The sequence below is a fragment of the Heloderma suspectum genome, chromosome 13, assembly GCF_057233095.1.
Source record: "Heloderma suspectum isolate Gila_16-S chromosome 13, 16-S_ref, whole genome shotgun sequence".
NCBI lineage: Eukaryota > Metazoa > Chordata > Lepidosauria > Squamata > Helodermatidae > Heloderma > Heloderma suspectum.
Window position 1 is genome coordinate 2,852,122 of NC_139470.1, and position 22,138 is coordinate 2,874,259.

The following is a 22,138-nucleotide window of genomic DNA, read 5'->3' on the forward strand; positions in this document are numbered from 1 at the left end:
TATCCTCACAACAACAACCCTGTGAGGTAGGTTGGGCTGAGAGTCTGTGACTGGCCCAAAGTCACCCAGTGAGCTTCCATGGCCAAGTGGGGACTAGAACCCGGATCTCCCGGCTCCCAGTCCGTCACTCTCACCACTACACTACACTGGCTCTCTTTCTTCTTTTTTCTTGTCGAAGACAACTAAGGGCGCAATCTCATGCATGTTTAGACAGAAAAACGTCCTATAACTCCCAGCATTCTCAGCCAGCCTGGGAGTTGTACGACTCCTTTTTGTCTAAACATGCATAGGATTGAGCCCTAAAACTGTTTATGGATATTCTGTGGCATCACAGCACCACCACCAATGCAGTTATTGCCACACATCCTTTCTTTTCCTGATTTCGCTCCTGTGCCTTTTTAAGCAGCCAAACACAGAGAACTTAAACAGGCGGCACTGTAATCTATTGCTGATCTCCGTGGAAAAGCTCATCCTGCTTAATGTCTGTGGGTTCCACTGTTAAAGGCAAATGAACAGGGCCAGTTAGAATAAACAGTTTAAAAAGTGACGTTCCCAGACAGGAGCTTTTTCAGTAACATAGTTTATGATGTAAAAGGTTTTCAAGAACTACAGCCTTAATTTAAGCGTTGCTTTTACCAGTAAGCTGCCACTACAGTGATGCCTCACTTAATAGATAAATAAATGAATAGATTTTGTCCTGTGCCGCTTCACAGCTGACTGCAGCAGGAAATGAGATTTTTAGAACAGCCTACTGGAAGATGAAAAATCAAAAAGCAAATAAATGACCTGACCCTGGGTGAATTTATTGCTATGTCTTCTCTAGCTGGCATTGTGACATTATGAAAAGCTCCAACTGGCTGTGGAAAAGTGGCAACCAGAAAGAGATTTGGCTTTATTTATGTATTTCTTACATTTCTATACCACCCCATAACCGAAGCTCTCTGGGTGGTTCACAAAAATTAAAATCACAAGTACAGCATAAAACAATATAAAATATAAAAGCTTAAAGCTACAGTATAAAAGTACAACCAGAATAAAACCTAGCAGCAATGCAGAGATTTAAAATACCGTTTCAAAACAGCAGAGCTAAAAGACTAGAATGCTAAAATACTAAAATGCTAGGGAAAAAAAAAGGTCTTCACTTGGCGCCAAAACAAGTGCCAGGCAAACCTCTCTAGAAAGCTCATTCCACAACAAGGGTGCCACAGCAGAAAAGGCCCTCTCCCTCGTAGCCACCTGCCTCACCTCCTTTGGCAGGGCCTCTCGGAGAAGGACCCCTGATGATGATCTTAGGGTCTGGGCAGGCACATATGGGAGGAGGCGATCCTTCAGATAACCTGGCCCCAAGCCGTTAGGGCTTTTGAAAAAATCCGGTGGGTTGGCAAATATAAACATAATGGAATGTTTAGGCCAAGGGTGCAGAAATCCACCTCTCTGAGCTTCCCTGTATAACCCTGCCCTGTTCCCCTGGGCCTGCCCCTTTCCCCGGCTGCCCTGTGTTTGCTGTTTTTCCCCATCCTGAAAGGTTGAAATGCCTCTCCTAAGGCTTTGTTACTGGCAGGAGAGCTTCGAACTACAATCTGGTGGTATTTGGCACCACCCCCCGTTGCCTTCAGCCCCACCCGCCACTGGAATGTGTCCCCAAGAGCTTTTCTGAAATGGGACGCTGACATGATGGGGCTGACCAAGCTTCAACACCCCTGGTTTATGCTGTAATCCTATCCCCGCTTGCTGCCCCACTGAATTAAACGGGGCTTTGAGTGGGCATGTAGAGGACTGCGCTGCAAATCGCTTTGCCGTATCAGAAGGGTCTCTCGCATGGCTTGATAATGCTTTGCTCCTCACATCCGTACTTTGGACTCTGCTCAGCAGCTAGCTCAGGCCTACATTAGGTCCCACTGCTGCAAAGGCCACACAACAGCCCCGTCCGGTTCCCTCTGGATTGGGAGCGTATGCCTGCGGGCTGAGGGCTGGGTCTGCAGAGGCTGGACAGCAGCTCACAGAGGGCCAAATTTGGCCCAGGAACTTTGAATTGCTGTTCCTTATTCCTACATAGTCCCACTGTTTTCACCTGTGGTGCGCCAATCAAACTCCGATTTATTTATTTTGTAGACACTGTTGCTGTTAAACACACAGTGATAATTTTGTCCGCACTTCTTAGCTGGCTTTCCTTCATAGGATTCTCGAATCCTCCAAACCAGACCTGGGCCGTGTTTTCCCGACAACGGGAGGAGAAGGGAGGAGTGGCTCACCTGCATTTTTCTAGGGGCTGATTCTGGTCCGGGCAGGGCTCCACGGGGGAGGGCATTGCCCCATTTAAGTCGCTTCACACAACATACTTCCTGGTAGGACGGGGGCGGGGGGGGTTGAAGTGAACGTCATGCGAGTGGCAGGGGCTGCTCTACCAATGAGAGACGCTCATTGGGGGGTCTCCCCCCCCTTTCTCCCTAACAGAGAGGGGAAGTACTTACTTCCTATGTGTGCATTTGGAAGACAAGCCCAAGCTTCCTAAAGCGCTGCTGTGCTTGAGCACTGTAATGGCGGGGGACGTAATTACTTCCTATGTGTGCAGAGAAACCTCACCGAGCACAATGGGTGTTACATCTGAGTAGACACGACTTGGTTTGTGCTGGAAAACAGAGGGGCGGCAGACAGGAAACACCCCTTGACCGGGGCCACGGTGAAAGGCACACCCCTGGGCAGGGCTACCATGCCCGAGGTCAACGTGGGGGTTGGGGCACACAGGAACCATACCGCGGAGAACCCGACTTGAGGATCGGACTTCCAGCAGGCTCCGGAAATCCGTGTTTTCCCTGATAAGCTCCGGGGCGGCTGCTGGATGGCCATGACGTCCTGTATCACTGATGACCTCCACACGCCGCCGGCTTGGAGTAAACCGCTGGTGGAAACGGGCCCCAGGCTCCAGACATTGCCTGGATCTGGCCCTTCTAGTGAAACAGCGGTGGATGAGAGGAGCGGTTTCGGGGACTGCAGGGCTCTACTCCCTGGCTGCAGAGCTGGCTCCAGTTTTGAGGGGGACCCTCAGGAAGGCACCCTCTGTGGGGGGCCCTCTCTCACGTTCATTTCCCACAGCGCCCTGGCACCCTTATTTATTTATTTATTGCATTTATACCCCGCCTCTTTTCCTCTTGCAAGGAACCCAAGGCGGCTTACATTATCCTCCTCCTCTCCATTTTATCCTCACAACAACAACCCTGTGAGGTGGGTTGGGCTGAGAGTCTGTGACTGGCCCAAAGTCACCCAGTGAGCTTCCATGGCCAAGTGGGGACTAGAACCCAGATCTCTCAGCTCCTAGTCCAACACTCTTGCCACTACACCACACTGGCTCATTGCCGGAAAATGAAATGGCCGCCACCACTGCTGCCATCAGGTAAACCGAGGCTGTGAGGAACGTGTGGTCCTCCAGATGTCGCTGGATTCCAACCCCCGCTAGGCCCTGCCACCAAAGGAAATGGTTAGGCATGCTGGGAGTCCAACAACATCTGGACCGTTTCCCCATCTTGGTGATAAAGCCACATCTGGAGGGCAGGGTGGTGACACTGGGCCTGCCTGGTTGAGGATGTTGAAAGCAGCTGGACCAGCTGGACAACCTTCTGTTTTTGTTGTTAATAATAATATAGTGAGATCAGTGGGCGCAGCTCTACACAAGGAGCAAGTATGCAGGACCCTGCCCGAGGAGGTCACAGTCCTGGGGAGAGGAAGTGGAGGGGGAAGGGACTGGGGACAGCTCTGAGGCTGCGTCCTCTTGCTCTCTGGGGCTCAGCTGCCTCTAGAGGAACACACAGCCACAGCACATGGGTTTCGGTGGGCTGGCACTGTGATGGATTGTGCCCTTTCTCCTTCAACCTTGTGAGGCAGCTCACTATTATTTTCCATTTTACAGATGCATTATTATCCACCAGCATTTCACAGATGAAAACAAGATGCACTGGTAAAACCCGAAGGCCACGGATGAACGCCCAAGGCTGACTCTGAACACCGCGAGGCGTTGCTGAAGGCAGCGCTCCGTCTGGTCTGTGCTGCATTCATTTGCTCTGCAGCAACCTGCTCTCCATTGATTTAAAAGACAAGGGGGTCTTCGGGCTAAGGATGTCATAAACGAGCATTCTTGTCCTACAAACATGTTATCAATGGTTCAAAACACACCCCAGCAGCTGCAGCGTGGGATATAGCAACCCACGTGCCCTAAAGGTGCATGCATTATTGTTCATGCGCATGAATGTCGATGCATGCACACTAGAGGCAAGCTGCATCCCCCCCCCCCTTGCAGGAATGTAACTGCTAGAGAGCCTGGGAATAGGAGGTGAACCCTGAAAAGGCCAACTGTGCTGACTCACACTGACACATTTTTAAGAAGGCGCACTCAAAGGGCAAGGAGAGGGACTTCTTGGGGAGAGGGGGGGTACCAGGACATATGGACTGTCCCAGGTGAAAGGGAGCACATGCAGGTGCAGAGGGGAGAACTGAGACAATGACTTGCTCCAGGCCATACAAGGAACCCAAAGGGGAGGTGGGACCAGTGGAGGCTGGTGGCTCCAAAGCCAGTGGGATGGCAAATCTGCTCCGGGTTTCAGTCAGAACCAGTCAGACTGGTTCTGACTGAAACCCAGAGCAGATTCGCTGCCCCACTGACATCGGAGCCACCAGACTCCACTGGGTGGGACTTGAACCCAGGTTGTGTCAATCCATCTCCATTTCCACAGCCACTGAACTGCAGCGGCTGTCAAGGAAAGGCGTAAGCAAGCTGCAAGCGAAAGCCTCTAAGCACTGGCAAAGGTGCTTGGTAATGACACCGCCGAGCAGCCCTGGGAACAGCAGCCTGGGTCTCCAAACCCACTCTTGCCCCATTGTTCACATTACCTGTGTAGCCATCCCGAATGTCGTTTCAAACAATGGTTCCAGCTAAGCCATTCAGAACGCGCTTTGCAAGTTGTTTAGGATCCAGTGTAGCATAACATGATGCCCTCAGTTCTGCGAAACGACTTTTCCGTCCCAGTGGAGAACTCTCAATAATTCATGTTGCGTGTCAGTGGCTTTGCCCTCTAGGACTGGGATGCAGGCATTGGCTGGTTCTCCAGATAAGAATGAGAAACCGTACCTTCTTTGAGATTATGTTGCAGCCGCTGCTGATCTTTGATTAGTCACAGTTACATTACAGACTAATCGCTAACCACAGAAATAAGCCAGAGATCAGAAAACGGAGAGTGTTAAAACTTTCAGCCATCCCTGCTGCATCCTTTCTCCAGCCCCACGCTGCTGCCCCACATGGCTAGGGCCTCCAACTGATTTTTCAGAACTCAAGAGTCCAAGGATGCCAAATGAAGGTGCTTCCTTTACAGTTAGTAATGTATGGCTGGTGAGCAGAGATACAGGATCTCTCTTCCCAAGTTTGGTCCAAGACAGGCCACGCTTAAAAATTAGAAGTGCGGGGAACTGGTGTGATGTTAAAGCATCATGTTAATGTTTAATGTGCTTAATAATTCAAAGATGTCATAATTGTATGTATGTATGTATGTATGTATTTATTTCTATACTGCCCAATAGCCGAAGCTCTCTGGGCAGTTCACAAAAAAATAATTCCAACTGCCATTTCTTATCAGAGATGTATGGAGATGCAAACAGAATAAGGAATGTCTGCAAAACCTTGTTCAGTTGCAACCTGATCTTAAATATGCCTGCTTAGATTAAATCCCACTCAGCATGACTGACCAAGAAAGATATCTTGGAGTTGCAATGGAGAGCTTGATGGAAATGTCAACCCAGTGTGTGGCTGCTGTGAAAAAGGCAAATGCCGTGTTAAGCATAATTAGGAAAGGAATCCAAAACAGAACTGCCAATATATACTGGCCTAATACAAATCTATGGTGCGACCACACATGGAATACTGTGTACTGTTCTGGTCTCCGCACCTAAAAAAGGATATTGTTAGGTTGGAAAAAGTGCAGAAAAGGGCAACTAAAAGGATCACGGGGGCTGGAGCAACTCCCCTATGAGGGAAGGTTACAACATCCGGGACTGTGTAGCTCAGAAAAAAAGTGATTAAGGGGAGATAAGATACAGGTGGAGAAAGTGGATAGTGATACATTTTTCTCCCTGTCTCATAACACCAGGACCCATGAAGCTGACTGGTGGGAGATTCAGGACAGATAAAAAGGAAGGACTTCTTCAGACAGCACAGAGTTTAACTATGGAAATTGCTACCACAAGATGTAGTGATGGCCACCAGCTTTAAAAGGGGATTGGGCAAATTCATGGAGGACAGGGTTATCAATGGCCACTAGTCCTCATGGTTGCATGTTATGTCCAGGATCAGAGGCAGTATGCCTATGTACACCAGTTGCTGGGGAACATGGGCGGGAGGGTGCTGTTGCACTCATGTCCTACCTGGGGTTTTCCCACAGGCAGCTGGTTGATCACTGTGTGAACAGAATGCTGGACTAGATGGACCCCTGGTCTGGTCCAGCAGGGCTCTTCTTATGTTCTTAAGTGTGTTTAGGATTCCAGTCTAAGGGTATTCCGGAGGCTTCTAATTTAATTTCACAGAGGCCTAGTGCGCTGCCTTGGACACTCTGGACCTTCAGTGGTAAGGGAAATGCATTTTGCATATGTTCAGAGATATTCTCATCTTTATTATTTCTAATTAATTAATTAATATATTACGGCTTGGGTTCAGACTTAGTCATACTTAGAATACTTTCATTGAAATCAATTGGAATTAAGTTAAATTAGCCATGACTAACTTAATTCTGATTGATTTCAAAGGCTCTGCTCTAACCATGACTAAGTCTGGATGCAGCCCAATTTGTCTATTTTAAGTGTTTGACCACTAGCCATCTTCTGTTGGGAGCCAGCCATTTCAGTTCTTTTATGATAAACTGTATCTGCAGACATAATTGAATAGGCACAGATTCCACTCATCCAATGATACATGTTTACTTGGAAGTAAGTAAACGTGCATAGGGTTGCAGCCTTAAATCCTGCAGCATGCACCAGAGTTCTATACATGTCTACGTAGTGTACCATGAGCTCAGTGTAGATAGGATTGCAGCCTATGCGTGTTTGCTCAGAAGCAGGCCCCTCTGTGTAAGCGTACACAGGACTTCAGCTTAACAGCACAATCCTATACATAATCAACTGATATGCAGGCAAAGCATGGTGCACCGCTCCAAAACAAAACAAATGACCACTACGAGCACATTACACATTTATAGATTACATTTTTGTCTACTCAGAAGTAAGGCCCATTGAGTTAAATGGGGCTTACTCCCAAATAAATATGTACGGGATGGCTGCAATCCTAAATGCATGCACTAGGGAGTAAGCCCTGTTGAATGCCTGGCTATGGTATAGTCTCTGTACTTAATTATCAGCCTACGCTCACTCTGTGTATGAGGGTTCTTCCTTGCTAACGTCTGAACTTTGACATTTAGCTTTTTAAGCTGGGAGTCCTGAGGGTGGCCACGTGGCCTCCTTTACAGAGGCCAGACCTCTATTTGAAGGGCACTCCTGTTCAGGATAAAGAGCCATGTGCAGGAGGAGCGACAGGGCCTTGCAGTTGCCCATCAGGTGCACCTGGACAGCAGACAGAGCAAGGCGCACGGCACAGGCCTCCTCGTCGCAGTCTTGCCCCGTAGGGTGAGAGGGGCTGCCTTTCTATTTGAATTATAATAATTATTTCTAATCGTGCATCTAAACGTATACATTAGCACATGCAAATTTTATGCAAAAGTCCTCTTTCCTCCTCATTTTTGGTGATGCATGTCCTCCTTTTTGGCAGTTCACAAGAGGCCACCCTATTGCTGAAGGCCAGAAGGCTAACCAAAGTTCTCCTAGCCAGACAGCCATGTTTTCGTGGCACCTTCATTATATGATCCCAGTACCCTGTCACGCTCAGTGCAGAGTAAGATGGCCACTTGACACATCACCAAAGAAGAGGAAATTCATCATAAAAAGGGCGTATATTTGCATAATATTGAACATGCTAACTGGTATATAGAGATGCCAATTAGTAATTACTATAATGTAAATAGAAATATAATATATAACACCATAACAAGGAAGAATGAGTAAGATCCAATATAAGTCCCACCTAGGAGACCCATTGAAATGAATGGGATTTAAGTTAGCCTCATTCATTTCAATGGATCTACTCTAGGTAGGATTTATGTTGGACTTTACCCAATGAAGCCAGGTAGTCTGGGTGCCTGCTCAGTCTGCTGCCTGTTGATGGGCAACTCCAAGGACCCCGCTCTCCCTTCTTATGATTCTTTATTTATAAACTGGACTTGGATTGGACAGCCCATCAGATAGCGCACCGTCCTCTGTAAAAGTAGGACACCTGGCCACTCTAATGCAAAGGGATGTGCCAACTGCCACCCAGGGACCCACAAAATATTTGTGGCAAATGGTCTAATTTCCAGGGGATCCAACCGTTTTGGGTTGGTGGGCACATTTGGAATTTTGAGAGAGCGTTGTGGGCCCTAGCACAAAATGGCAGCCATTGGGGTGGGGCTTGCCCATTCATGAAATGGCTACCATGGGTGGGGCATGTCTGGTCCCAGAACACTCATTTCCCAGAAGCCAAACTGATGAGACTAAAAGAAAAGTGACTTGGCAAAGAACTTAGCTACAAGGCAGAGGTGGCGGGGATGAGCGTTAAAACACAAGCCCACTGTTCTGAGCCCAAATAAAGATGGTGCTAGTGGAGGGCAGCCCTTTGCTTTGCAGCATGCCAGCCTCCCAGTTAAAAAAGAATTAAAAAATCTTAAGCAACAAAATCAAAAACAGACAGGGCAGGGAGCCTGGTGGATGCCACGAGAGGTGTCTCTGGTACCCTGGAGACCCCCAGGCCTAATCATTCCCATGACATTTTACAGACTGGGATCAGCGTCACGATTGCTACCCTACTCCCAAGTGGAGAGATCTCCATCACCTATTATCCTTTCCAGGAGTTCGGATTCCTGCCCTGCTCTGACATGATGAATGACTTTTAAGCAACATAATACCCACCCGGCTCTTGTCTCACACACCCATTTCATTGCCAGCTGTCTTGAGTGACCAGATCCGAATGGTATTGTTTGCAGTTGGACAAAATGGAAAGAGGAATTCTTTACCACATGCCTGGATGTCTCTTGTTCAAATTTAATTGAATTCTTGCTTGTGCTAAAACGGCCATAAATTATTCAATGCCGAATTCATTAATTCTAAATATTACAAGCAATAAGTAGGGTTTTATTGCACCGTTATGGATTCAGGGAGATAAATATTCCTGGTTGTTGTATTTTAATCCTACTTTCTTGATCAGTCATAAAGTTTAGGAATGATTTAGGCCTCTAAGATTCACAGATATTGAATGAGATATGGGAAATAGGTATATATTCACTGCCTTGTTGTGGCGAAGGGGCTTGCGTAACTCAGTGAAACCATAAGCTATGCCGTGCAGGGCCACCCAAGACGGACAGGTCATGGCAGAGAGTTCTGACAAAATGTGGTCCACTGGAGAAGGAAATGGCAACCCACTCCAGTATCCTTGTCAAGAAAACCCCATGGAACGTGTCACAAGGCTAAAAGATATGACGCCGGAAGATGAGCCCCTCAGGTCAGAAGGTGTCCAATATACTACTGGGGAAGAGCAGAGGGTATTTCCAAGTAGCGCCAGAAAGAGTGAAGCAGCTGGGCCAAAGCCGAAAGGACACTCAGCTGTGGATGTGTCTGGTGGTGAAAAGAAAATCCGATGCTGTAAAGAACAATATTGTTTAGGAACCTGGAATGTCAGATCAATGAATCAAGGTAAGCTGGAGGTGGTCAAACATGAGATGGCAAGATTGAACATCGACATCTTGGGAATCAGCGAACTAAAATGGACAGGCATGGGCAAATTTAATTCAGGTGACCATCATATCTACTATTGTGGCCAAGAATCCCTTAGAAGAAATGGAGTAGCACTCATAGGCAACAAAAGGGTGGGAAAAGCAGTACTGGGGTACAATCTTAAAAACGATAGAATGATCTCAGTACGAATCCAAGGCAAACCATTCAACATCACAGTAATTCAAGTCTATGCCCCAACCACTGATGCCGAAGAAGCTGAGGTTGATCGGTTCTATGAAGACCTCCAACACCTTCTAGAACTAACACCAAAAAAAGATGTCCTCTTCATCATAGGGGACTGGAATGCTAAAGTAGGAAGTCAAGAAATCACCGGGATAACAGGCAAGCATGGCCTGGGTGTACAAAACGAAGCAGGACAAAGGCTAATAGAGTTTTGCCAAGAGAACACGCTGATCATAGCAAACACTCTTTTCCAACAGCACAAGAGATGACTCTACACATGGACATCACCAGATGGTCAATATCGAAATCAGATTGATTATGTCCTTTGCAGCCAAAGATGGAGAAGCTCCATACAGTCAGTCAAAACAAGACCTGGAGCTGACTGTGGCTCAGATCATGAGCTGCTTCTTGCAAAATTTCGGCTTAAATTGAAGAACGTAGGGAAAACCACTAAACCATTCAGGTATGACCTAAATCATATCCCTTATGAATATACAGTGGTGGTGAGGAATAGATTTCAGGGATTAGACCTGATAGACAGAGTGCCTGAGGAACTATGGACGGAGGTCCGTAACATTGTTCAGGAGGCAGCAACGAAATCCATCCCAAAGAAAAAGAAATGCAAGAAAGCCAAGTGGCTGTCTGATGAGGCTTTACAAGTAGCTGAGGAAAGAAGGGAAGCGAAAAGCAAGGGAGAAAGGGGAAGATATATCCAACTGAGTGCAGAGTTCCAGAGAATAGCAAGGAGAGACAAGAAGGCCTTCTTAAATGAACAATTCAAGGAAATCGAGGAAAACAACAGAATGGGAAAGACTAGAGATCTCTTCAAGAAAATTGGAGATCTCAAGGGAACGTTTTGTGCAAAGATGGGCATGATAAAGGACAAAGAAGGCAGGGACCTCACAGAAGCAGATGAGATTAAGAAGAGGTGGAAAGAATACACAGAAGAACTATACAGGAAAGATCTTAATGTCCTTGATAGCCATGATAGTGCGGTCACTGAACTTGAGCCGGACATCCTAGAGAGTGAAGTCAAGTGGGCCTTAGGAAGCATTAGTAACAACAAAGCTAGCGGAGATGACAGTATTCCAGCTGAGCTATTTAAAATCCTAAAAGATGATGCTGTTAAAGTGCTGCATTCAATATGCCAACAAATTTGGAACACTCAGCAATGGCCGCAAGACTGGAAAAGGTCAGTTTACATTCCAATTCCAAAGAAGGGCAACGCCAAAGAGTGTTCAAACTACCGCACAATTGCGCTCATTTCACATGCCAGCAAGGTGATGCTCAAAATCCTACAAGCTAGGCTTCAGCAGTATGCGAACCGAGAACTACCGGAAGTACAAGCTGGGTTTCGAAGAGGCAGAGGAACTAGAGATCAAATCGCCAACATTCGCTGCATCATGGAGAAAGCAAGAGAATTCCAGAAAAATGTCTATTTCTGCTTCATTGACTACGCTAAAGCCTTTGATTGTGTGGATCACAACAAACTGTGGCAAATTCTTAAAGTGATGGGAGTACCAGACCACCTTACCTGTCTCCTGAGAAACCTGTACGAGGGTCAAGAAGCAACAGTAAGAACCGGACATGGAACAACCGCGCGGTTCAAAATTGGGAAAGGAGTACGACAAGGCTGCATATTGTCACCCTGCTTATTTAACTTATATGCAGAGTACATCATGAGAAATGCTGGGTTGGATGAATCAGAGGTCGGAATTAAGATTGCTGGGAGAATTATCAACAACCTCCGATATGCAGACGATACCACCCTAATGGCAGAAAGTGAAGAGGATCTCAAGAGCCTCTTGTTGAGGGTGAAAGAGGAGAGTGCAAAAGCTGGTTTGAAACTCAACTTTAAAAAACTAAGATCATGGCATCTGGCCCCATCACTTCCTGGCATATGGAAGGGGAAGAAATGGAAGCAGTGACAGATTTTACTTTCTTGGGCTCCAAGATCACCGCAGACGGTGACTGTAGCCATGAAATTAAAAGACGCTTGCTCCTTGGGAGGAAAGCTATGGCCAACCTAGACAGCATAGTAAGAAGCAGAGACATCACCTTGCCAACAAAGGTCCGTCTAATCAAAGCTATGGTTTTCCCACTAGTAATGTATGGCTGTGAGAGCTGGACTATAAGGAAGGCTGAGCGCCGAAGAATTGATGCTTTCGAACTGTGGTGCTGGAGAAGACTCTTACGAGTCCCCTGGACTGCAAGGAGGTCAAATCAGTCCATCCTAAAGGAAATCAACCCTGAGTGCTCATTGGAAGGACAGATACTGAAGCTGAAGCTCAAATATTTTGGCCACCTAATGCGAAGAGAAAACTCTCTGGAAAAGACCCTGATGCTGGGAAAGACTGAAGGCAAAAGGAGAAGGGGACGGCAGAGGATGAGATGGCTAGATAGCATCACCGATGCAATGAATATGAACCTGAGCACACTCCGGGAGAGAGCGCAGGACAGGAAGGCCTGGCGTGCTATGGTCCACGGGGTCACGAAGAATCGGACACGACTGAACGACTGAACAACAACATATATTTTAAAGGGAGTCCATTCCCAATCTACTTACATCAAATTGTGTCTCAGAGATTGCATTTATATAAGGATCGTGAAGTGCCTCTAAACTGTGCGTTAAAAACAAGCGCAAACATAAGGAATTCTTAAGTGTTTTAAGAGACAAGTGGAACATAGGAAGCTGGCTTACACTGACTCAAATGATTGGTCCATCTAAGCCAGTATTGTTGACACTGACTGGCAGCAGCGGCTCCCCAGGGTTTCAGGCAGAAGTTTTTCCAGCCCTGCCTAGAGACGCCAGGGATCAAACCCTGGACCTTCTGCATGTAAAGCTGGGACTCTACCACTGAGCAAAGACCCTTCCTACTGCACATTGGTAACTTAAGTCCAAAGGGCTGATTAAACATCATCTTGTCAATGTGTCTTCCCCAAACTGGCATTTGCCAAGATAATGGAAATGTGGAGGGGGAAAGGCATAGGGAAGGACTGGACGGCAAGTGGAAAGGATGCTAAACCCTCCCTGCACCCAATGAGTTGCCCTATGAAATCCCCACCCTGCTGCCATCTTGTTTTCCTCAGCTGGGTGTGCTGCCTGTTTTGGAGCCCAGCTGGAGAAAAATACATTAAAATGGCTGAGGGATTTGTAGGGCTCCTGATCTGCCTTGCAAGTGTTCTTGCATTGGTGTTATGAATAAAATGCTGGGTTAGGAAATTCCATGTTTCCCGCATACCATCTAGTTCTTCATACACTCTACAGTGCTTATTTATCCGAGACAGACCTTGTTTTCTGGTCCCTGTCCTTCACTGGCCCTGTTTTGTCCCCCCCACCACACACACACACGCCTTTTTTTTTTTCCTTTTGGGGACACCTTATTCAAATGTGTGAGTTCTAGCGCTATATTCTTCAACTTTCAGTTCCCTCCCCAGGGTAATTAAATCTCAACATGGAAGGACAAGCGCAGGCCGACGTCAAGGGTAGGTATGGTTGGGCACCCGCCAAGGGCCCACACCCCAGCAGGGGCCCACTCACAAGAGCCCCCTGGACTTGGTCCCCCTCTTCCCTATTGCAACCTGCTTGTTCACCTGCCTCTCACTCTGGCCCAGACAACGGTGGTGGTGGTGGTGAGAAGGAGCAGCGGAGACCTCTACCTGCTTGCTCACTGGCTCTCTGCCTGTCAAGCAAGCAAGGGGGATCAGTGATGAGAAAGAAGAATAGGAGTGATAGCAGCTGGTGACAATGGCGGTGAGAAGGTGGACTCATTGAGGGGGGGGGGTCGTTGCCAAGGGCACTCAAAAAAGGAAGCCCTGCACATTATGGTTCCACCCTTAGTGACACATGAGGGCATGACAACGGCCTCAGCGTAGACACCCACCTCCACGTAGGCATGGCTGACTTTCCAAGATGCTAATTTACAAGCGCATATTAAAAGTTCCCGTGGTATTCATATACTGCTTCATGCTCAAAAAAATCCCACTCTACAACACCTTGAGAGTACAGCATTTTGAAGCAGCTTTTGAAATCTGTGTGCGTGTGTTTAAATGAGGGCTGGTTTTTACTCAGGGTTGTAATGTTGCAATCTTAAATACACTTACCAGAAATGGGGGCTCATTTCTGAAAAAAGACATGCATGGGATCGCATTGTAAACTGCCCTTGTGTGAAGAGATTTCTGGAGAGATTTACAAGAAGATCCACATAAAAATTAAACTGAGTTTGCTGCACATAAGCCTATTTTTATTAGTTTGTTTGTTTATGTATTTATTACATTTATATCCCGCCTTTTTTCCTCCTTACAGAACCCAAGGCGGTGTACATAATTTTCCTCCTCTCCATTTTATCCTCACAACAACCCTGTGAGGTAGGTTGAGCTGAGAGTCAGCGAATGGCCCAAAGTCAGCCAGTGAGCTTCCACGGCTGAAAGGGGACTAGAACCCAGACCTTCTGAGTCCCAGTCCAACACTCTCGCCGCTACACCGCACTGGCTCTTCTTAGCACATTTGAAGCTGAGACTACAAACTGGCCTGTGGACACCCCCCCCCCGAGAATTTGGAGAGGAAGAACAGAAAGAGACGTAACATAACACAGTCCAGTTACTTTGGCCTGTGTCTATTTACAGGCATCTATTCCAGATCAGAGCTCAGCCATACTGTCCCTTCTCAACATGTTCCTCCTAAAGAATGCAACAGCTCAGCATCAGCTAATGCCTGAATGAGAGCTTTGTTGCCCATTACACTGGTCATAATCTCCGGATGTCTTTTCCGGCATTGTTTTTGGGGGAACAAAGGTGACAACAGAGATTAAGGCCTCTGCGGGGCTGCTATACCTTCACCCTTACTTTTGTGAATAACTCGTATCTTTTTAGGTTTCTAGACTTTATCAAATAGAACTGGGCTGCAAAATGAAAGCAAAAGCCATCTGGGGAGTCTCTTAAAGAGAGAATTCTCTTGTACAACCTGCCAAATTCCCCACTATCCCATAATTGTGTTTTTGGCACTCGTTGCAAATGGGGATAGAAATCTTGAGAATGGCTCAGCAGAAAGTGTGTTAAATTCCTGGATTTCTTCAAATGTTACTATTCACCTTGAATTATAAATGGAAGTCTTTCCGGCAAACTAATGTAGTGCGCATTTGGAGAAAAAGAGAAGAAGCAATGAGAAGAGGCAAAAAGGAATCAATATGCTTTTACCGTAAGAGGTTTGATAGTATATTATTTTTTTACTGATTGACCATTAAAAAGTTAATTGTGTGTGTGTTGTGTGTTTTGTTATGGCTAATGGCTAAAAACAATAAAATGAACAAAACTGATTTTACTTTATTCTTTGTCATCAAAATATATGAATGATTAGCATTGCATGGGGCACGATCCACTGGGCAGTTGTCCTGCAGAAGGCCCATTGAAATTAACCGAGATTCTAGCCTGCTCCTGCACAGCTCCCATTAATTCGATGGGCCTTGCACAGAAGAACTTCCTAGATGACTGTGCCCATTGTGTTTTATTTAACTGCAGAACTATAGAACCCAATTAAAAATAATGAGGCCTGTCTCCACTTGCCGGGCCCCGTTAGTGATAATAGAGGCTGATAACTCCTGGAACACATTCATTTTTGTCTGATAGGTGAACTGGGGCAGGGGTCTTGGCTGGGGTCAGTGACATAGACCTGGAAACAAAACATGGGTCATTCAAGCTTAAGGGGGTCTTTAGGAATCCAGTTATTAAATAAGGAAGTAGGAAGTAAATCAAATACAAAAACGTGAATAAACCTCCGTGCAGCTCGCTTTTAGCTGCATTTTGCTATATGGCCATTCTCCAAATTATTCCCTCTGCTTACGGCCAAGGGAAAAATACCCCACTTGTGGAGAGATGAGGAGAAAAATCTATTTGACATAACACCCAGGGGAAAATAAATTAAGCCTGTCTATCTTTGTCCAGATCAATAGTTTTGAGGAACTGCCGAAAGGTCAGTATTTTTTCCCCCTTACCCATGTATAATTTGATTGCGTTGGGGTTTGACTGACTGATTAGAAGCACTGACATTTGCATGACTTTAATAATTATAAAACAATGGAATGTGTATTTTGTTTTGTATCCTGGGGTGGGGGGTACTGTGTCTTAGTTACTGTTTTGAACCTTGGGAACTCCTGTAGACCTGGGAGTAGCGACGGCGGGTGCAGTTTCTGCTAAGCGGCCACTTCTGTGCACGCTGAATTAAAGAACGGTTGTGTTTCAGGCCTGCTGATTCTACCGTCATTCCTTCCACCTATACAATATTTTGTGGCGAAGAGGATGGGATCCTGAGAGCTAGTCAGGCAGGAAGGACTGTGCATCCATTTACACAGCTGACTGGTAAGCAGTCAGCTAGGCCCACTTAAGAACTTGAGCAAGTCCCGTGCGTGTATATTCCTTTAAAAGAGAATTAAAATCAAATGGCTGTGCTTGGACGTATGGAAGAGTTTGATGTGAGTCAACCTGCTTCCTGGGACACTTATGCAGAATGGCTTTCATTCTGTCTTGGAGCAAATAAGATAGCCCATGCTGAACAAAAGCGAGCTGTGCTCTTAACTGTTTTATGGGCCACAGACATTTGCCATAATAAGATCCCTCACTGCTCCTGCCTCACCACAAACTAAGACATTTGATGAACTTTTAGGATGACTGAAGAGACATTTCTCACCAAATCCTTCAGTTATTGTGCAGAGATTTAAATTTCACCAACGAACGCAGCCACCTGGAGAGGGCATTGCCACTTACATTGCAGAACTGCGTCATCTTTCTCAACACTGCAACTCGTTGCTCAGCATGCTACTCCTTGTGCAACAACAGGAGTCTGTCCTGCAGAGTTACTTATGTGGCGGCATCTAAAAACTTGCCTTGACTGTCTCCACCCAGATTTAGCTGAAGACTTGCAAAGCAAACAGGAGGAAGCTCCGGATGCTGCCTTCTCAGCTCCTACCCTCCGTTCATTTGCTCCACAAGATCAGGTGTTTGCTAGGAACTGTGGTGCTGGACCGAGGTGGGTTCCTTCCTCTGTCACTGCGGTCACTGGACCTGTGGCACACAAGGTCTGGTGTGCAGACGGGTCAGTGTGGCATCGCCATGTTGACCAGCTGAGAAGGCGTTCTGGCCAGAGAGGGTTGGCATCAGCAGAGGTGGCTGCTGAAGATCTGTCTGGAGCTGATGTGTTTCTCTCACCACCAGTTGAAGCAGCAGAACTACTACGTGATGGGAGCAAAACTCCTTCCTTACCTATGGCAGTTACTGAAAGGAAGTCATCTGAGCAAGCTACGCCCGCAATCAGTTGAGTGCAGAGATGATGCCATGAAAGGGGGCCTCCTCATTGGTTGGAAGAGGGGTGAGGAACGTTGGGTATCCTGGGGAGCTGGGGTGCTGTGGCGTAATTATTGTTTTGGACCTTGGCAGCTCCTGAGGAGTTGGGAGTAGCAACCATGAGTGGGGCTTCTGCTAAGTTCTTCACTTCTGTGTGTGCCGAATTAAAGAACGGTTGTGTTTGAGGCCTGCCGATTCTGCAGTCATTCCTCCTACCTACGCAACATAGTTAATACAGCAAGATGCTTCCTATCGTTCAGCCTTCTCTGGAGCTATTAAATAAGATCCAAAAATATTTACTAGTCATTGGATACAGTGCACTGGGGACTTCTCAGAAGCAAGAGTCACATGGGACTGAGAAATTCCAGATAGGTAGATATTTAAAGAGGGAGAGACGTGGAACTTGCTTGGCCATTTGGGATTGCTGGTTCTTGATTTAATGAGTGGCAGCATCCGTGTGGTGCGGGTGCTCCAAACTTTGAGACGCCGGACAAGAGCTGTCATTTTAAATGAGTAATCAACCCGGAGATGAGTGGGAGAGGCAACACACCGTTTCCCCTCTGTTAAGCAAGAATGGCAATCACTATCTGTTAGCGACACTTAAAAACAAAACCCTGGAAGGAATTCTGAACTTATTGGCAGCAAGTCAACACTGGGCACCTCCATGGTCAGCAGCGACTGACTCCCCGGCCACCTGTTAGGCAACCATGGCGCAACCACACTCCTCCTTTTGTCTCTCTGGCATGAGAACCCCTTTTTAAGTCCACAGATATCCTTCTCTATGTCTAATGATGTTCCTGAGAGATACTGGCAATAGTACCAGTATCTGGTACTTTCTATCCTGGCACAGTCCCCGCCATTACAAATGTCAGCCAACCAATGTCTTAAAAGGGACCACAATTGATCATCCACTGGTCCAAACCATACCTTAAGACAAGAGCACACCCAAATAAACAAGTCCAGACAGATAGCTATGTTAGTCTGTTGCAGAGTAATAACAAAGTTGGATTCTGTTTGTTTGGGCTTCAACAGAGACAATGGTCTTTTGCCCCCCACTACCGGAATTCACATAGCAATGCTAGGATGATTGTGTTATAATCAATTACTGCTGTTGTGAATGGTTACTACGCTTACTTTGTATATATTTAAGCCTTTATTGATTTGTCACAGACTAACTTTTATATTTCATTGCCATTTGATTCCTCTGTTTACTATTCCTCCACACACACACACACAGGGCCCCATCTATATGGCACTGCTTTGCCTCCCCACCCCGTCGCAACTGCGAGTCAGCATGCCCTGTGATACACTGGCGATGTACTGCGCACTTCCCTAACAGACTCGCTGTGCCCTTTTGGGGGGTCATTTTACTGAAATGCGCAGCTGTGCAGTCTCGTGAGTGTGGGGGTGTGACACTTCAGTGGCTGTTTTGTATTTGAGGGGCTCTGCTGTCTTTCCGTCCCTTTAGGTACAAAGTGGGTGTTTTGTGCTCCTTCATTTCCATACCCTCAGTTTGACAGTTCCCCAGCCTGAGACTCTTGCGATGGTTCACACTCACTAGCATGCGTGCTACATGCCTAGCCATCGCTTCAAAATGGTGGCCGGAGCGATGCTGGTCCTTCCCCAAGACCCCCCCCCAGCCCTTGGATACTGAGTCCACAGCCGTTGCGAAAATACGAAGCTGCAAAACTGTGCAAAAGTGTGATTAAATAGATGAAAACGCTCCTCTGTGCCTCTGTAACTGCGCAGCTGTGAAGGGATGGGGGGAGCAAAGGGCCGTCACAGAGTGACGCAGGCACTATGCACGCCTACAAGCCCACTGCAAAATGTGAAGTCAGTTCGGCGAAGGAACAGACAGCCCGCAACTGAGGGGAAACCCACAGCAAACCCAAAAAATCACTGTAAAACAATTCCTTGGAACTCCACATTTTCTGGGCGAAAACCACGGATGGCTGTAAAGTTGCAACTGCATCATCTATCATGAGGGACCTCGACTCGCACTCGCCCTGGAGTAAAAGCCTGGTGTAGATGGGGCCCAGGTACCTTCCAACTGAGGATAACCGAAGAGAGCTTCAGCTATTGGGCGGTATAGAAATGAAATAACTAAAATAAAAATAAATAAACCCTTCATGCATCTGATGAGGTGGGTTCTAATCCACAAAAGCATATTCCATAATAAAGTTTGTTTTTAAGGGGCTGCATAACTCTTTCCTGTTTTTACATAATAAACAAATGTCATCTGTTTTTTTGACAAAAGTCACAAGGAAGGAGTATACCATCTTTTGGAATTCAGAGTGCATACTTTTCTTTTAAAAAACTCTTTATTTCTTTTTCAAGTTTATAAGAGAACTCAATCAAATAAAAAGAAATCATAATACAAACCTTCAAGCAACCAGAAATAGACAACACATCTACAGGCTGAGTCCTATTAGACATAACTACAAGAGCAATCCTACACTTGAGTTACACTACCTGAAGGATACAGCTTACCTTCCCCAAATGGTGGTTGTGAGCAGCATAAGAGAATTTGAACCCACGCTCGTGGGGATGCTTTTGGACTGGCAGTAGCGAGGTTGCTGCTGGCACTACCATTGATGCATGGGGGGCACGTTGGCATTTAGTATGTTGTGCTAGGGTTATGTTCACTGTGGGCATCATTGCTGACACAGTCCCAGATTCTTGGATTCAGCAGCGTTTCCAGGGATGCTGGGGTCATGTCTGCCATTATTACGCACCTCCTTGATATGGTTCCGCATGGATCGGAGATCCACTTGGAAAGCAACAAGAGCGGGGTCTTTAAGGTGGTGGCCCTTCCAACTGAGATCAGGTATGTACCCACATTACTTTGTTTTCTGCACTTGCTGAAGACTTTTCTTTTTAAGCAAGCATTTCCGGACGAGTTAATTCCAGCCAGTGTTTTATTGATCTGTTTTCTTTTACTGTAACTTTTTGTATTTTGTGTTTTAATTTATTGTACACCATTCTGGTATCTCTCAATGTGGAGCAGTTTATAAATTCTATAACAACTATAAATCAATAAACACGTTAATAATAAAAATAAAAATCTTATTTTTTTCGATTGTGTGTTTTCTCCTCCCCTCCAAGGCTGAGTGAGTACAGGATATCACAGCGTTTTTGCTGGCATAGCGGCAGCGTATCTCCTTCCCAGTGTAATTAAGGTATAACACCGCTCTGCATGTTGTTTTTTTCTGTAGCTAATAAGTCTTCTGTAATTTATACATGCTTTTTTAAAAAGGAAACAAACCTCAGCAGGCAGCTTGTGAATTTTTCCTAGTCCACACTTTAATAATGATGAAAAGGTTTCTGTGGGAAAAGACCCCCACCCCACCCGGAAGATACAAGAAATGTCCTTTGTACTTGTGCTTCTCATTTTGCACACCATAACACCCATTGGGGGCACCTCTCAATCGATTCAGCTGGTCACCCATGTACTGTAGAAGAAGCAGAAGCAGACTAACAGTTGGTTCATTCTCTTGTGATATGCTAACCCAGAAAACAAATCTATGATGACACAGTTACATGCATTTGTGAACTTCATGGCCTTGTAGGTCACTGGACAAATCTCTCCGAACTGAACTGTTGACAGTTCTTCACAGGGTTCCCCACAGGAAACAGAAGGTTAATTGACTGTTCCTCAAAACCATGACGTGCTTTAGAAAATGTTAGTTTTAAATCATGAAGCATAGCCTCCGAGTAGAAAAAGCCGCATGTGCAAGAACACTTGTTTCTACTAATTACTGAAATGATGAATTTTGGACAAGGAAGGTGAAAAATGGTTTAATTGGATTTCCAAGTCATGTCAAAACTGGGCAGAAACAATCTAAGAGCAGTGGCAATGTTTTAGGACACATACGTCGAGGCACCAGGTGAATCTGTCAGATTAAGGTACCCCTAAGTAAAATAATAACCCTCTCTCAATTGTGCCAATTTGATTAATGCCTGTCGAAGAGAAGTGTGCATATGGGCCCTCCCAGACCACACAGAATCTGGAAACAGGAGACGTGGATGAAACATTGACTAGACCGCTCAGTGCAAAACCTGAGCAAAGGACTTAACTTTTTAAACTAACCTATGTCCTAGTAATACTCCAAACAGAAAGTAGACACCACAGCAACTGGGCACCCGGTGTAAGCTTGCTATTTAAACAAAATTGCCATTCTGCAATATATAAATGGGGGGGGGGGTAGGGGAATGAACAACCCAGGCATGTGTCTGCATGCCCATCTGTAATGTGAACTGCCATGCTAAAGACCTAAAACCACTTTAGAGCTCATGTTTGAGGAACAGCAGTATCGCAGTTGTGTAATGAGGACAGAGCAAGAGGGGCGCCGCTTGTCAGTATCACCCGGGCAGAGCTGTAACATAGGCACTAAAGATTATGCCATACCTAATGGAAACAGACATAAAATTTTATTTTTGATAAGAAGTAACTAGGCTTATTTTCAAGTTAGTAGAAGAAGAGGCACAAACCAGCTTTCCCAGAGGCTTAGGAGGCAGTGGATCAGGCAGAGCGTAGCACCATTTCAGCTCCTTGTGAGCCCTCTGCCTGAAGCCTAACACAGTACAGCACATTCGTTCATTAAATATTATAAGCAAGGGAAGAGAAAGCATCTAAGTTTCTTTCATTGCTTTTACAGCAACCTTGGGGGGGGGGGGCAGTCTGCCTGAATAGTGAGAACTTTTAATTTCAGCATCAGTCCCCTTAAAG

The 22,138-nt window shown here is 46.1% G+C and overlaps 1 protein-coding gene across 1 annotated transcript in view; it reads right to left on the reverse strand.

The window, feature by feature from the left end:
* MYO1H (myosin IH) overlaps nt 1-4,994 on the reverse strand; it is a 70,494-nt gene extending 65,500 nt beyond the window's left edge. Inside the window, exon 1 of the mRNA XM_084820169.1 lies at nt 4,882-4,994. Within this exon, the coding sequence (XP_084676295.1) occupies nt 4,882-4,893 (12 nt within the window). The 5' untranslated portion in view covers nt 4,894-4,994. The remainder of the gene's footprint in view (nt 1-4,881) is intronic.
* Nucleotides 4,995-22,138: the final 17,144 nt, after the last annotated feature.